Source organism: Siphateles boraxobius, unplaced genomic scaffold (assembly GCF_051911475.1).
Source record: "Siphateles boraxobius isolate OS27281-9 unplaced genomic scaffold, OSU_SipBor_1 22, whole genome shotgun sequence".
NCBI lineage: Eukaryota > Metazoa > Chordata > Actinopteri > Cypriniformes > Leuciscidae > Siphateles > Siphateles boraxobius.
Window position 1 is genome coordinate 32,416,765 of NW_027508833.1, and position 16,828 is coordinate 32,433,592.

At 39.0% G+C, this 16,828-nt stretch overlaps 1 protein-coding gene and 1 long non-coding RNA gene across 6 annotated transcripts in view; one reads left to right on the top strand and one right to left on the bottom strand.

Annotated features, from left to right (window-relative positions):
• qkia (QKI, KH domain containing, RNA binding a) overlaps positions 1–16,828 on the top strand; it is a 93,259-nt gene that overhangs the window by 51,865 nt on the left and 24,566 nt on the right. For all 5 annotated transcript variants that reach the window (XM_077239782.1, XM_077239778.1, XM_077239779.1 and 2 more), the window contains exons 3-4: positions 4,369–4,485; positions 16,656–16,799. In XM_077239782.1, the coding sequence (XP_077095897.1) occupies positions 4,369–4,485; positions 16,656–16,799 (261 nt within the window). The remainder of the gene's footprint in view (positions 1–4,368; positions 4,486–16,655; positions 16,800–16,828) is intronic.
• LOC143747209 (uncharacterized) overlaps positions 7,209–16,828 on the bottom strand; it is a 480,968-nt gene continuing 471,348 nt past the window's right edge. Inside the window, exon 4 of the long non-coding RNA XR_013206691.1 lies at positions 7,209–7,223. This is a non-coding gene — a long non-coding RNA (uncharacterized LOC143747209). The remainder of the gene's footprint in view (positions 7,224–16,828) is intronic.

Sequence of the window (16,828 nt, forward strand, 5' to 3'; positions counted from 1 at the left end):
AGCTGTCCAAATTTTTGTTTGTCTTTGTTCTTTGAAACCTATTTAATCCCATGGGCTAGCCTACTTTTGTGAATGAAATTTAGTGTTCAGTGTAAGAGGTGTTAATGTTTTTTCTACAGAAGCCATTTAAACATTTTCACATTACCAGAGCAGGTAAATTCCACACAACAAGCTTGCAAAGCCTCTCATAATGCAGATATACACTACCATTCAAAAGTTTGGGATTATAACATCATTTATCTTAGTTCTTTCTTACAGCAGGGAGGAAGAATTACATTGATCAAAAGTGACAGTAGGTGCGAATATTATATTTTATTTAAAAAAAATTCTGTCTTTCTAAATGTCGACAAAAAACTATTGCGAAATGACGGTGTTTCCATTAACCGATGTTATGCAACTAAAACGTCATTTGTTTCCACTCACGACAAGTCATTCCAAAAATCATGGCGACGGATGTTGGTAGGTTTACGTATATCCCAGCCACTGCACTGGCAGTTATTATTAATCGAAGGAGACCTATGTGTGTTATCCAAGCATTAATGGTAAGGAAAGACCCTTATACTTGGAGCGGCACATATGAAGTGTTTCTCGGCGTTTCTCCCTCATATCTGCTTCGATGTCTTGATTGTGGCATTTCTTTGAGGTTTAGAATCCAGCAGTCCTGTAATTCTTTTGTCTTTTATGAATTTAATAAAGAACTCTCTCGTTTTCTGTTCAAACATACCGCGCCATCTACGTCAGGTGACCTGTAAATGCACAAAAACTGTTTCCATTGCAGTTTTGAGAAATATTTCTGTTTCGAATTGAATGAAAAACCACCTCATGCGAGCATAAACCTTTTTGCGATAAACAATATGTTGTTTCCATTTTGTTTCCATTGGCCGTATTTTCAATTCGCAATCTTAATTTGCGCAATTTTGAAAGGTTTTGGAAACGCGGCTAGCAAAGACATTTATCATATTCAAAAAATATTTTTTTTTTGTTTGGGTTTCTGACGGTTTCCAAAAAAACTAGGGCTGCAACAACGAATAGATTAAATCGATTAAAATCGATTATTAAAATAGTTGGCAACGAATTTCATTATCGATTCGTTGTGTCGCGCGACTATCAATAAGTCGCGGAGATGTTTGAGTAAAAAAAAATGTGTTCAGCGCGGAGCAGAGCTATGAGGCGCCGGACTGGACGCTGCGCGAGAGAGAGCCAGGTGTGTCAGCGCACGAGCGACAGTGTGCGAGAGATACCGAGTGTGTCTGCGCGCGAGAGAGACCGAGTGTGTCTGCGCGCGAGAGAGACCGAGTGTGTCAGCGCGCGAGCGACAGTGTGCAAAAGATACAGAGTGTGTCTGCGCGCGAGAGAGACCGAGTGTGTCAGCGCGCGAGCGACAGTGTGCGAAAGATACCGAGTGTGTTTGCGCGCGAGAGAGACCGAGTGTGTCAGCGCGCGAGCGACAGTGTGCGAAAGATACCGAGTGTGTTTGCGCGCGAGAGAGACCGAGTGTGTCAGTGCGCGAGCAACAGTGTGCAAAAGATACCGAGTGTCTCTGTGTGCGAGAGAGACCAAGTGTGTCCGAGCATTAGTAAATTGGTACATAGGAATGTAATTATTAAGAGGCATGGAAGTTCGATAAATGGACAACAATAAATAAAACCAATTAAATTTTTACCACTGAATTAGCAGACTGTGATTTCAATCAGATAGACAGAAGATGAAAACACTTTCTTGTCTGTCCCAAGTACCACTACAAGAGGAATATTTTTTCCACAATTTGCAGCACTGAATTTTTCATTCTAAATGACTCCGAGAAACTTCACTATATGCTCTGAATGGATGAGCTGCAAAATAGGCCTTACACACCATATGAGGTGGTCAATCCATTGTATTTATATTTTATATACATTGTATTTATAATTAATATTAGGATAGACTAGAGATATTATCTTCTGTTGTATTCATTATTGTTGCTATTATTGTTACCTATTATCCGACTGCACGAGACTTGTCTTTTGTGTGCATGTGCTTGTCAAATAATGTCAAACATTTTGTTAAAGATTACAACATATTTGACAAACAAAACAACACAAGTTTGTGAGTGTGCGCGTCTGTGAGTGTGCGCGTCTGTGAGTGTGCGCGTCTGTGAGTGTGCGCGTCTGTGAGTGTGCGCGTCTGTGAGTGTGCGCGTTTGTGAGTGTGAGTTTGAGTGTTTGCATCTGTGAGTGTGAGAGTCTGTGAGTGTGTGCGTCTGTGAGTGTGAGACTTTGTGAGTGTGTGCGTCTGTGAGTGTAGTGTAGAGAACAAGTTCTGACGTTCAAACAAATCATTTTAAAATCAAATTATTTATTGTTCTAACAGCTCAGGTCCCTTTTAACAAAAATATACATCTTTTTGTTCACTATTTTAAAAAAGCCTATATATTTGGCAGATGTAAAGCATACATGTGTATGTTTTTTGTGTTAGTCCATTCTTTTATTATTATTATTACTTTAACAGCTCAGGGATGTTCAAGGAGTGACCTGTTTGTGCACTTTCTGAAGATCTTTTGCACTGTGAATTTGCACTGTCAGTTCTGTTTTTGAATAAAGTGTTGGAAATTAATGCTTTTTTTTCTTCTGTTTTTTTTAATCCGATTAATCGGAAAAATAATGAACAGATTAATCGATTATTAAAATAATCGTTAGTTGCAGCCCTAAGAAAAACACAACCGTTTTCAACATTGATAAGTATTTGAGCACCAAATCGACATATTAGAAAGATTTCCAAAGGATCATGTGATACTAAAGAATGTTAATGGTTACAGAAAAGTTCAGCTTTGCCATCACAGGAATAAATTATATTTTTAAAAGATATTAAATTAGAAAGCATTTATTTTAAATTGTAGTCATTTTTCACAATATTACTTTTTTTTTACTGTATTTTAGGTTAAATAAATGCAGCCTTGGTGAACACAAGTTTTCTTTTACATTTTAAATGAATACAAGACAAGTTGTTTATTTCAGTTCTGAACGCCGCTACCTGAACTTTTTAGGAGGGATAAAGAATATGGTTTTAACTCTCATAAACTAAACAAACCAAACCGTCTGGGTGCAGAACTGGATTAAGTACTCAGAAGAGGAGCGACAACCAAATTAAGTTGCAGTGTGTATGTGGCCTGTATTCGTAAAGGACAGGATTAATCTCGTACAGGATGACTGTCTCTGTCTTTACCCTGAGTCAGAGAAGTAAACTGATAGAGATTGAAAAAAAGTGCATTTTATTTTATTATTTTTAGTTGGAGCTGTGCTGTCAGAGAGGCGCTGTAAAGCTGGTAGGATTACCGAGGTAAATAAAGCGTGCTCTTATACAAAGCCCTGAAGCACAGCGTCAGGGACCAGGGCCGCGATAAGACCCCTCCCCTACTTTAATTCTCTCCCGTTGTTTCATTTCTTATTTACATTACATACTGCCAGCTTTTCACTTTTCCATGCCTCCGAGCACGATAACTGAAAGAGAGAATTATGAAGGACATACAAAATGAAGATCAGGAAGGTGGAAAAGCAAGAAAGAGGCTTTACGGCGCTGCTTAGCATTCTGTTTGGCAAACATGAGCTAGAAGATGTTTTCAAGCTCTCGTTTTTCTATCTGTCTTCCTGATTCGCCGAGGCCGTAGCTCATAAGCGGCTGCCAGGGGAAGAGTGATTAGCCGCCTGGTCAGTTGAGGTATTCACGTCAGTTTTTTTTTTTTTTTTTTTTTTTTTTTTTTAATTTATTTATTTATTTTTTTGAATGTCCCCACAAATTAGTGTCTTGACGTTTGCTGGTCAAAAAGCTACATTAGAGCTAATTGAATTATTAGTGTGGGAGAGAGAAGCCTTTTTTGTTTATTTCTTGAAATACATAATTACACACTATGCTCACAGTGTCAGATGGAGGATTCTGAGGATTTTATTGTGCAGCTAATTGAATTATCGTTCCAGTACATACAATTTTCTGTGATTCTTAATACTACTGCTGTTCTGATTATTCTGGTGTGTGTGTGTGTGGGTGGTCAGGAATGCTGCTGCACCACCATGTCGTTCCTAACCTGTATGACAAAATTAGACAGAATGACAGTGTTAACCACAACTTATTTTCGTTACGTAGAGTAGTTGCAGTTTAAAGTAAATACTGACTCCTTTTAGGTTCCAATTAAAGTTATACAATTTTGAAACTACCGAAAGGTGATTAAATGCTGACTAATGTATTTATAGATTAACTACTTCGTTAAAGTGTGAACCTCTTCTTAGTGACTTAAGAAGCAATACGTGTGTATGTGCAACATCGTTTTATAAAAAAATATGTTTTAAGTTTCTGAATGCATTGTAATCCCTCTCTATCGTACTCTTGTTTTCCCAGTATAATTTTGTCGGGAGAATACTTGGCCCTCGTGGACTCACGGCAAAGCAACTGGAGGCAGAGACTGGCTGCAAGATCATGGTGAGAGGGAGGAGCTCCATGAGAGACAGAAAGAAGGTGAGATGCACAGAAACATTTGATTTTGAGATGAGATATAGCTGTACATTTACTCATATTATCAATAAGAACATCTGTAAAAAGTTAACTAACACCTAATTTATACTAGGCCCATTTAAATAGTACTGTGCCCTAATTTAAACTAATCGACCCATGCTTCAAGGTGGTTCCCACAGCAGCAACCAGCACTGTTCAAATTTGCCTGTTGCATGTTCTTATCTGCACTGTCCATTGGGCCATTTTCCATGCTGCATGGTTTATTCTGAGAAAAAATGGCACCACATAATCAATAAGGTGGGGCCCCAGCATGACAAAATTGACACCAATAGGACATGTTGGACAAGCATGGACAAATGTGACCACTTAGTCACAATTCGGAGCTTCCTCAACCACCTCTTCCTCCTTCACAGACAGCATTCTGCTGAAGTTTGCCATTTGGAACCAGTTTGTCCTTAATGAGCCAATTCGCTCATTTGTTCTGTCCAATGTCTTTTTTTCTCTCTCCAGCACACACTCATAGTTAGCTCGCAGCACTCCGGCTGAGGCTCAGTTCTATTTCAGGCCTGGCTGTGGTGTGAGTGTCAGAGAGAACAAAAGCACATAGTAGATGCACTAGAAATTAGGACCCAGATCTTCCCCTACAGTGTCAGAAGAGACCCACTGTGTGATCAGCAGAGGAAGAGCTAAAGCCTGAATGATGGAAAATTATGGCTTCAGGTGTTATGTTGCACAGAGACATAACAGTACTGCCCCGTCAGCTCTAGCGGAGACTTTCTCAAGGGGTTGGGCAAAATGGCATTTGTACGTGTATCTGCTCAGCAATACATGCTGAAAAATCAGAAGAAATGGCTGATTCTGTAGTAAGCAACTGAGCTGATTTAATTCTAAAGTCTTGAACAACCCACAGAGATCTTTTTGCCAGGAATCAGCAACATTTGTCTGGTCTAGTCTTTATCTTTGTATCTCTGTCAGCGTCCCCGTGGAGCCGTTTTATCAGGAAATCCCCATCACTGCATTAGCATTACCACACACACACCTGGGCCCCAGCTCTGCTCCCCTCTGTAGAAGCCATGTGTGGACTAAAGGCCTTGATGCAGAAAAGGTTTAATCCTAGAAAGAAGTTATATTTCCTATATTATAGTATTTCTGTAGTGGTTATGTCTTCAATTGCCCTGCTGAATGCTGTTGTCTAGATCAGAGGTTCCCAAACTTTTCCATTCCAGGACCCACCTAGACAAGCATAATCTATCTCAAGACCCACCAAAATAACTTTAAAGCATGAATGTATTTTGTATTTTTCTATGTACATTTCCGAAATGCAATTTCTGTAAAGCTCCTTTGAGACAATGTGTATTGTGAAAAGCGCTATACAAATAAATTTGAATTGAATTGAATTTAATTGAATGTGGGGTGGGGTGGGAGGCGTTAGATCTCTTTAGTTTTTTCCTTGTCATAGTATGAAAGACACATTAGTTTAATTGCAATACAAACTTATGGTACATTATCAAAAAATGTATAATTAAAATAGCAGCCTAATGGCTGTTGAAATAAAGTGAAGAATACTGAGTAGTTCTTGTCTGCTGCCTCAACTAATTTACCCAGACACGGCAGAACAAATTTAAAGAAATTAAAGATTAAGTAACCTTAATCTTAACCAAAGGTTTGATATAACAACAAATAATTTACATTTTCTAAATTATTTTATTTGACAGTAGGCCCATGACCTGCTACAAGTGTTGTTAAACTCATCACGTTGTTCAGCGCAGAAAACACTTTCGTCCTCGTGTGTGTACATGTGAAATACGTTTTACATAAATATTTTCCTTATTTGTTGGTAGGTAGCAAAATGCATACAAGGGAATGCAAATAACGCACTCTTACGAAGACCATATCTCTGAAAGACAACAGCGCTGTGTTGAACAGACGACAGATTAAGGGCCTGTTCATATATCGCGTCTTTTGCCCGCTCAAGTTCGTTATTTCAAATGTAGGCACGCTCATAATGGAAGCGCCGTGGTCGCGGTGCGATGCGCTAGTTTTTTCCAAGCGCGTCCGCGCCGCATCGAGATAAAAACATCTCAACTTTTCAGAATGCCGCAAGCATTTTCCTTGCTGTAACAGAGAGCGCAGCTGATGGTTGCGCTTAGCAACGACAGACGCCTCCGGAGTGTAACCGCCCTAGCGCTTTGGAAAAAGGAGAACGCGGTGCGCAACCGCCCTAGCACTCTGGAAAAAGGAGAACGCTGCGCGTCTAGCGTTTTCTACGCGATTTTTAGGCGCTATGTGTTAACAGGCCCTAATACGTTTTCCAAAAGCATCATATGCCTAAGTAGATCGTAAAACCATTACCACAAATGGTCTCTACAATCAACTTAGCTCACGATGATTTTGGGAAACGTAGGGAAATAATCCCATTTTGGGAATCTCATGCAGAATGCAGAGCAGTGATTGGAGTAATGTGTGTGTGTGTGTGTGTGTGTGTGTGTGTGTGTGTGTGTGTGTGTGTGTGTGTGTGTGTGTGTGTGTGTGTGTGTGTGTGTGTGTGTGTGTGTGTGTGTGTGTGTGTGTGTGTGAGTGTGTGTGTGTGTGAGAGATTCATGAAATGTAAATTTTGCTGCAGCCAATAGTGACTGCGCGACCCACCTCTTCCCAATCTGCAACCCACAAATGGGTCTCGACCCACAGTTTGAAAACCCCTGGTCTAGATAACTAATTAACACAGAGATTGAGATCTCCTGCTTCCTTACTGAGTTTCTCAGAATAGTCTCCTGACTGACTCGGTCATATCCTTTTCCACCAAAGTGTTGATTCTTGGCTGATGTACCTGTGAATCTCCTCCAATCATCCCTTCCGTACAGTCAACTGCAAGCTCTCATTTAGATATGCCTCTATAGAATCAACAATCAGTGGATAGAACCTGGCCAAATAGTTAGAACAGGCAGTGATATTTGTCAAATAAACCCTGATGGTGAAGAGAAAAATACTGTTCTAAACTGATCTAACATTGCCATTTTTTAGGTATTGTCCTATGTATGTTTTCATACTTTAATGTTTCAGTAGTGAACGAGAGACGCGTACACCGGAACTGACAATTGTGAGTATAGTTGGACCTATCTAAAGAGTAGGGGTGGCACGGTTCACAAAACACACGGTTCGGTTCGTATCACGGTTTTAGGGTCACGGTTTTCGGTTCTGTACGGTTCTTGTTATTTTTTCTTATAATCTTTAACACTCCAGAAATGTACTTCACCCTAGGCTATAGCTTAATTATCCACATTTCAGGATACCGTATTAAAAAAATTTATATCATGTAATCATGCACAAACTTGACTTGAATTTGACTTGACTTTAAGCACATTATTGAGACCATCTCTGAGGAAAGCTAGGTGACATTTTGATACAGCAAGAGAGAAGACATTGATGAAATGCTTTTGTTTATTTGGCAAAAAAGGAGAATGTGTATTGCTATCTCTACAGGGACTTATGTGCATTTTTAGCACACAAAGATTAAAATTAACTTGCATTTATCAAACTGTCAACTTCAGTGTAGCTCTTACAAAATGTTTATCTTATAAAAGAAAAAGAGAAGAACTCTTAAAGCACTATCTTTTAAATAAGTCAAAATGTTACACATAATTGCCGATAATGAGGCTATAACAATTGCAAAGGCCATAACCATAAAGTGGAACATAAGTTCAACCTCAACACAAAAACAGTATCTACAATGCTTCTATTCCCTGAGAGCGAGGATAGTTTTTTTTCACTTGAAATTAAAGTGCAGTATTTGGAAACATATGACTGGAGTTCGTATCTAAACTTAGTGTCACTGTATATATTTAAATATCATAGGTAACATGAAATCCAAAATGTTCCCACACACCGGACTTAGCTTTACGACGCTGGCGCATCCTACAACTCCGGTTAGCCTTCCTTATCTCTCCCACTTGCCATTTCTATACGTGACGAGACCTGCAGCACTCCATACTGCACTTTTACTGTCTATAGGCTTGTTCGACTTGAACCGGCGCTGCACAGACCGATCGGTTTATGACATCAAAGTACCGCGAGAGTGATTGAAAAGCATACGAAGCCGTTGCTCTCGCGGTACTTTGATGTTATTCATCGATCGGCCTGTGCAGCGCCGGTTCAAGTCGAACAAGCCTCATATGTATGTCCATTGTCGACACATCTCTTATTTCGCGCGAAAAGTAAACACACCGTCTGAGGTCACAGGCACGAGGTTACATTGCGCATGCGTCGAACCGTGCGACGCACACACACACCGAACCGAGACTAGCGAAACGAACGGTTCGGATGTTTTTTCATGTACCGTGCCACCCCTACTAAAGAGAGAGACTTGAGAGGGAGACGAGTCTGGGCTGAGGGGGTTGTTTATTTAGTGTCCATTAGAAAAGCTGTTTTTGTGCTATCAATAATTTACGTGCTGCTGCCTCTAGGGACAGAGAAGAGCAATGGATATGTAGAGAAATGGATGGAAAGAGAAAGGAGTGACTTATTCAGAGAAGAGGTGCAGTGGGAGTCTTTCTCATAACACAAGGCTTGGTTCCAAGTCATTTGTGGGGATGCGACAGTGCAATGAGTTGTTTGTTAGTGATGTGTTTAGTGTTTGCTCTGAAAAGTAAAGGGATGGATCACCTGAAGTCTCAGGAGAAAATGCTTCGTTAACCTTAAATCAGACTGACATTTTATTTAGCAGCTCCCCAAAGGTGGTTTAACCCCATTTACCCTCTCGAGAACTGCGTACACACCAGTTCACACAGCCTCAAGAGACACTACGTCCTCATGCTTGTTGTGTGTGCGTACTGAAGCTGAGCTCAAGCAGATGTAATGGGTGAGGACAGGACAGACAAACTCTGGATAATAACCTGTCCCTCTGTGTAGCCTTGTCCTCTGATCAAACGCTGTTCAAATTGAGGACTCTCAGAAACCACAGCATAGATCAAGTGTAACAGACGGCCACCCTCACCGGAGCATCACAGAACCTCTCCAGAGAAACAAAATAGTCTCTCTAAAGCTTTTTTTCTCCTCTGTCCTTCCTCTCTTTTTAGTTTTTACTCTTTGAACTTCGTTTAATTTGAATCTCCTTTTTCTTTTTTTACACCTGAATCACAGCACACATTTATAATAGGAAATAAGTTCCTTAAAGTCGCAATATTGTGACAGTCGCAAAAGTAGCATTTTTTCTTCTTCTTTCATATTATGACTTAAAGATCTATTAAACGGTTTATCAAAAAATGTAGTTCAAACAACGTTGATTGTATTGAGGCAGATCTGTGGGGTTAATGCGAACTAAATGATCAGAGAACTTTTGATTAAAAATTACACGGTCATTAAAAATAAGATGCATTTAGAAAATAATGTGGTGAAATTTTCTTTTCGGGACAACTTTTTTAGGAGTTTTCAAAGTTTTGTGACATTTAAAGAATTTACATTAATGCGATAAAGTTCAATGGAAACAATTGCGAAACTTTATTAATAACTAACATTTGGCCATAATTATTTAACCTTTTATTTGCCCAAAAAAAACCTTGGCTTTTGGCATTTTCTTTTAGTGTGTGCATTTGTTTGAAAAACCATTTCTTAAGAATATCTTGTTAGCTTTTTGCTAACGTCTTGTGCCAAGAAAATGAATGTGAACAATGTTAGAATCGATCTAATGTTCATTCAAAAGATCTTGCTTGAACCACTCTCCTGCCCATTTTGGTAGTTTGAGCTTTTTTCCAGTCAATTTTCCACTCCTGTTAAACAGTTGCCTGTAAACTACTCCCGGGACAGCTGTTCAAGACTGTAGCTTGAGTTCTGCTCTGGTTTGAACAGTATTTATAGGGTCCTGGGATTATTTCCAGCCAGGCCGACCAACTGTCAGTCGAATCGAACCAGTGCCTTTGCAGGGTGAAAACTTTGCATGGTTTATTTTGCTCTCTTGTCTTTGATGCACATACAGTCAGAGTGACAGACTTTTGGTTGTTCTACTTGCCCTACGCTACCTGCCCCTCACCCACCTTTAGATGACAAGGTATTGACCTGGCTCCCTGGTGGGCCGGGGTGTGTGGGTGTTTACAGTCCATGCCTTTGCTCTGCTCCAAGCTGAAGGGTTATCTCCATGCATGGATCCAAAAGTATTCTGTGTTCACTTTGAGAATAGTGCAGTAACTTTTGCTTTTAAGAGTACTAATTTAAATTAGTAATTACTCATTTCAATCTCCTCCTCTCCCTCCCGGATGACAGCCGCCCCTCCAATACACAGGCGGCCGGCAGCGAGCTCGACTGTCCCACCGGCAACTCACTCCAGCGCACCGCCTCGAGCGTCCAGGGCCGCGAGTCCCCCGCTCCCTGCTCCTCCCCTTCTGGCGGATGGCAGCAGGCTCTGGCCCACGGCGAGCGGCGGCGACTCGCGCACCATGCCCGATGGCACCGCGGATTCCCCACAGCGGCGAGGACTCTCTGACAGCGCGTTCCTCCCTTTTCCCGGGTTTCGGCACCAGTGTAGCAATTTTCTGGGAAGGAGGAGGCGTGAACCGGCAAAGATTTAAACATACTTTATTAAAATAAAACAAACAAACTAAAATACCGCCAGCAGCCCCTCGCGGACGACTGCTGGCTTACCCAAAATAAACATAACGGCCAGCAGCCCCTCGCGGACGACTGCTGGCTAAAATAAAACACAAATACAAAAAACAAAACTCAACTAAAATACAGACCTGTTCCTCTCTCTATCATCAACGTTGTCGCTCCTCCTTTATGCTTCCGCTCCTCCGTGAGAGATGCGAGACCGGTGTGCTTTACAGGTGTTGCTCATTAGCAATTGCACCACCGGCCTCGCGCCGTTCTCTCACGTCCCTCGGCCGTCCTGTTCGCCACACACTGTAATGGCACTCAGTAATTTGATAATTTTGTACGCACTGGCAATCATATTTTTTCAAATAAAGATAAGTTAACGCTAATTTTACTTACACCACACAGTGAAAATTATATGAATATGACACAGTGGGCAACTGGATATAGCACAGCATTGTTTAAAATTAAGGATTTAAAGTTTTTCGATCGTGTCTCCTGTGAAGCTGATCTTCTGTTCGCATTCACTCACTTTGCACGGACCGACCATCACTCGCACTAACACATTTATACAGGCTACAAATGCACACTTCACAAGATATCACAGCTGGATTCGATTAAATCTGCAAGGTTTGTGTAGTTAAATGTTTATTAGATATTCAGAGATTTGGTTCAATGATGTCGATGCGCATTTGCAGAATGTTGATATAATTGGTTAATGATGTAGTTGGTTAATGATAAAGTATTTTAGCCTGATTGTTTGCATTTTCTGTTACAAATAATATAAAAGCAACGCTTTACTTTTTCGCATACCATTTACTTTCTTTATTTACCAGTTCTGTCTAACAAATTATTAGATATAACTGAGATAGTAAACTAATGAAGAGGGTGAATGTGAGTGCACTGTGTGATCAGGCGCTGCCATTCTCTTCTCTGGCGTTGATGTTCACTCCGCTGCCCATCAAAATAAAAGTCTGAAGTGCCATCAAAATAAAAGTCCTACACATCGGCCAATCAAAAAAATCGGCCTATATATCGGCCTTGGTGATATATCGATTGACCAATAGTAAAAAATAATTACTTTTGCAAACTAGTCCTAGGTTATTCGCTCAATCTGAATAAAACCAATGCAGTACAATTCTCTGGACTTTCTAGGTCAATAATTATCAAAAAAGTTTAACTTTTGCATTTGGATGGCTACAATAGTGTCATTTCAAAATGTGGCATTGACCAAGCGTCCCTGAAAGCCAATAAGGAATCCCTTAAGGAATGTTCAGATCTTCTTGAAAAGAAGCACATGTGACATATGACTCTAAACAAGCATGCACAATTTATTGGAGATCGGACAAAGGTGCCTCTACAACAGTTAAAAAGTGAAAACGCTATATTCCTTTTATAAATTCCCTGAAATTGCCATAAGCACTAGATGGCAACAGAGGACCTCTCATTGGCTCATTCTGCTCACTAATATATTTCTTTTTAGAAGTCGACCGATTCTTTGGTTTTGCCGATATATCGGTACCGATAGTTGATTGGTGGAGCTATCATTATCGGCAAAAATCCATAACGATAGTTTTTCCGGGTTGCGTCCATTGCTGGAGCGGCTGAAAAGAGTGTTCTGTCATTACACAGTATGAGAGCACTGAGAAGTGACTTCTGGAATTATACAGAGCGAGAGCAGCCTTTAGAGGCCAAATATAAATGATCACTGGCACCGCACGTTTATTGTAACACGTGAGGCTGCGTGAGAGCACACACAGCACATGTCTCGCAAATACAATGACGCTGGTAGTGACGATTCTGTCTGACCAATCATTGTCTGACCAATCATTGATCTGCAGTGTTTTCACGTCACATTTTAGTATCGGTACGGTACACTTGGAACCTCAACAGAGGTGGTACCATTTAAAGCGAAGCATACCGTACCGTACCATGCAGTGGAAAAGCGCCACAAGTGAGCCGTACCGGGCCGAGCCGTGCCGTAACGTACCATGCAGTGGAAAAGCACCAAAGTGTGCCGTACCGAACCGTACCGTACCATGCTGTGGAAAAGCGCCATAACATTAGTAGTGGCTACCTTAAGCGGTTAAAACAATGTGACAAAAACGCACTCAAACCTGACCCAAATGTTTAATGTTGCAATTGTTACCATCTATTTCCATTTGTTTATATCCAGCTAGTCATTTTCATGCATTCATTAGCCGGTGAAGTTGCATATATGAAGCTAGTGACTTGATTGCTTTCTCAACATTGGTATGTTCATGTAACTGACAGAAACATAAACAAATCAGAAACGCATTTGATTTCAGTCCGTTTTTTATCACTACAATACAGTGTTATTTCGATTGGATAATCAAGTGTTCTAAAATAGAAGCAAATAAAGTGAGAGACTATACATGTAATATAGGCCTACATATATGTAATTTTAATGCTCTGACCTTTGCAGATATTTAAAGATGGCCATCTTTAAGCATGACTCTTTGGATGTATATGGAATGGTAACACTTTACAATAAGATAACATTTTTAGCATTAACTAAGGTTTATAAATGTTGTAGAAGTATTTTTCATCGTTAGTTTGTTCATTTTAACATTTACTAATACATTTTAAATTGAGTTTTCATTTTTATTTTATCTGTTAACCTTAATGTCCTATGAACTAACATGAATGATCAAGGTACAATTGTATTGCTCAGATATTAATACATGCTGTAAAAATCTATATTGCATAGGCTAATGCATTTAAATCATGAAAGCTATGGGACTTTCAGGGTGTTATGAAATTTACGTTCAGGTTATAGCTAAAAAACACACATTTGATCTTTAATATTTTAATGTAAAAATTATTTTTCTGTAGAATTCGTTATGTAGAAATTAAATATTCGTATTTATTTATTTATATATATATATATATATATATATATATATATATATATATATATATATATATATATATATATATATATATATATATATATGCGCGCACTGTTTTACTTGGAGTGTTATGTTTGTTTTTTATCCAGTATCCATTTGAAAAAATATCGGCTAGTACGGTCAAACCTAGTTATCGGTATCGGTAAAATCCACTATCAGTCAACCTCTAGTTATTTTCAAGGTTTTTATATTTTTTTTTATATGTGAAGTCATATTTAAACTTTGTAAATCATTATAACAGCATTGCAAATCACATTTAGTCAATGTTTACTTCATTTATTCATTTGATTTATGTTTTTTGCAATATCACATGATTACAATGAGACCTGAAAATTATGTTTAAAAAGTGAAACCTGGAATAAGCATTTTCTCACCTATCATTTATTTCAAATACTATATCTTCAACTATAAGTGTGTGAAAATCACTAGGAGGAAGCATTTTGTTACTAATCATTTATTTCAAATATCTGCCATTTTGTCAAAATTCATCTCTTCATTTCTATTGAAACATCAGTTCACAACTGTGCCACATAATTAATGTGAAACCTGAAAACATTGTTATAAAGAGATGACTTGCACTAAGGGTTTTAATACCTATAATTTATTTCAAAGTCAAAGTTCACATCAAAATGTGCATGTAAGCATGCTAAGAGTGTATTATGTATTATTCTTTAACGTGTGTGTGTGTGTATATATATATATATATATATATATATATATATATATATATATATATATATACATATATATATATGTATTATTTATTTATTTTAACCCGCATTAATGTAATATCACAATAATATATTTATCATGAATTCTTTTAGCCATGATAATTGTGTAGTAAAAATATTATATTGTGATAGCCCTAATGCACACATTCACAGTATATTGTACATTGATCATTGCCATAGCAACAGTATCCATGGCAGTGCCTGGGAAAGCGGTGTCATAGGCACTCCACTGGGTCTCAGTCGGTGTATTAGTAAGCGTGTCAGGTGGACCCTTCTCCTCCCCGCTGAGATCCACCACTCCGTGGTCGTTTGTGAAGCAGGCATGCTAATTGATGTGTCTGACTGAGCAATGATCTGAAAGCATCATTGGAAACATTGGGGGAGGGACAGATGCCGACAATGTACTTGTAATCAATGTGAACAGGAGCTGTTTAGGGCCGGTCAAGTGGTCTTTAAACGACTTCCCTTGGAATTCTGTCTTTGTATTACTGATCGTTTCATGTATAAGAGGTGTGCAATGGGAAGTGTATTATGCTTTTGAAATAATGTTTTTAGCATTGCTCCATCCAACTTTTTAACTTCTTTATAGTGGATATTTTTATTTTATTTATTTAAATATGTTTTTGCTATGTTACAGTAATGTTACTATAGATTTTCTTGATATGATGATTGAAATGTATACCATACCTTGGTGTCCTATATTACCCAATATTTTTTTTAAATCCTTCAAAGAGGGCTTATCATTTTGACCAGGTTCAAAAACAGTGCAACTGGTATGAATGAACAGTCAGGCTCTTGAGAGGTGTTGAAAGCTTGGGTGGTGGGTAATTGTTGGCTTTGAAATAGGCCCACCCTCAAGAGCCTAAAGGTTTTTTTAAAACGGTTTAGCACCTCCAACTGTTCAGACAGCTCTACTGTAGCATAATGGCTTTCTTTTGAGGCAGCTGTTAACCCAGGCCAATCAAACGGTCATGTACTCTAACTGCAGACCATTTTAAATGATCACCGAGAGAATTGTGCTCTAAGAGTCTGATTGTTTTGCCTGTTCTGCTTAAAATTGAAATATTTTTGGTCTCCACTTAGATCAGTGTGCAATGGACTTACACTGATCAAAAAAACTGTAGCTTTTTATGTATAACCTGCAACTTTTTAGTTTAGAGACTGAATTTGGCTGATATAGAGATATTTTAAATAATATTCTATAGGGATGCTACGATCAGAGTTTTTAGAGCTGATGACTATTACGGATTGATCGTGATCATTCAAGCTTTATTTAAATAATAATTAAGCTCTCTGTTGAATGTCAGTTTTTTTCCAGATAAGTAATATCACAGATGTAATTTATAGTAATTATATATATTGTTTTAATTGCAAATCAAATAAGCACAACAAATATTAATTTTACAATGGACTTTTTAATGGGCCTTTTTTTTATTGCTGCTCACAAAACTTAGTGCGTTCTGAACAACATTATGACCACACTAAAAATTAGTAGAAAGACTACTAGGTACCAGAATTGTTTCATTTTTACAGTCATTTTTCTGGTGAAATTGCATGTGGCAGCTAACTGACTAATTGTGACTGTGTTGTTGGTAAATATTCTTCTCAGATTCCCAGCTTGTGTTAATGTGCTCTGGGGTAATAGCTGCTGTTTGAAGAACAGCAGTCTTTAACTCGCTGTGAGGCTGCATTAGATTGCGGGCGGTCATCTATGGCAAGAAAGTGTCACACTCTCACACTGACTCAAAGTTTGATGTCCTGTAAAAAAAAAAAAAAATCCTGTCATCACTGCTGCTAATCTCTCTCTCTCTCTCTCTCTCTCTCTCTCTCTCTCTCTCTCTCTCTCTCTCTCTCTCTCTCTCTCTCTCTCTCTCTCTCTCTCTCTCTCTCTCTCTCTCTCTCTCTCTCTCTCTCTCTCTCTCTCTCTCAGGAGGAGCAGAACAGAGGGAAGCCGAACTGGGAGCACCTAAATGAAGAGCTGCATGTGCTGATCACAGTGGAGGACACACAGACGCGTGCCGAGATCAAGATGAGAAGAGCGGTCGAAGAGGTCAAGAAGCTATTGGTGCCTGCAGTAAGTTGCAAACACATGTTTATACTTCC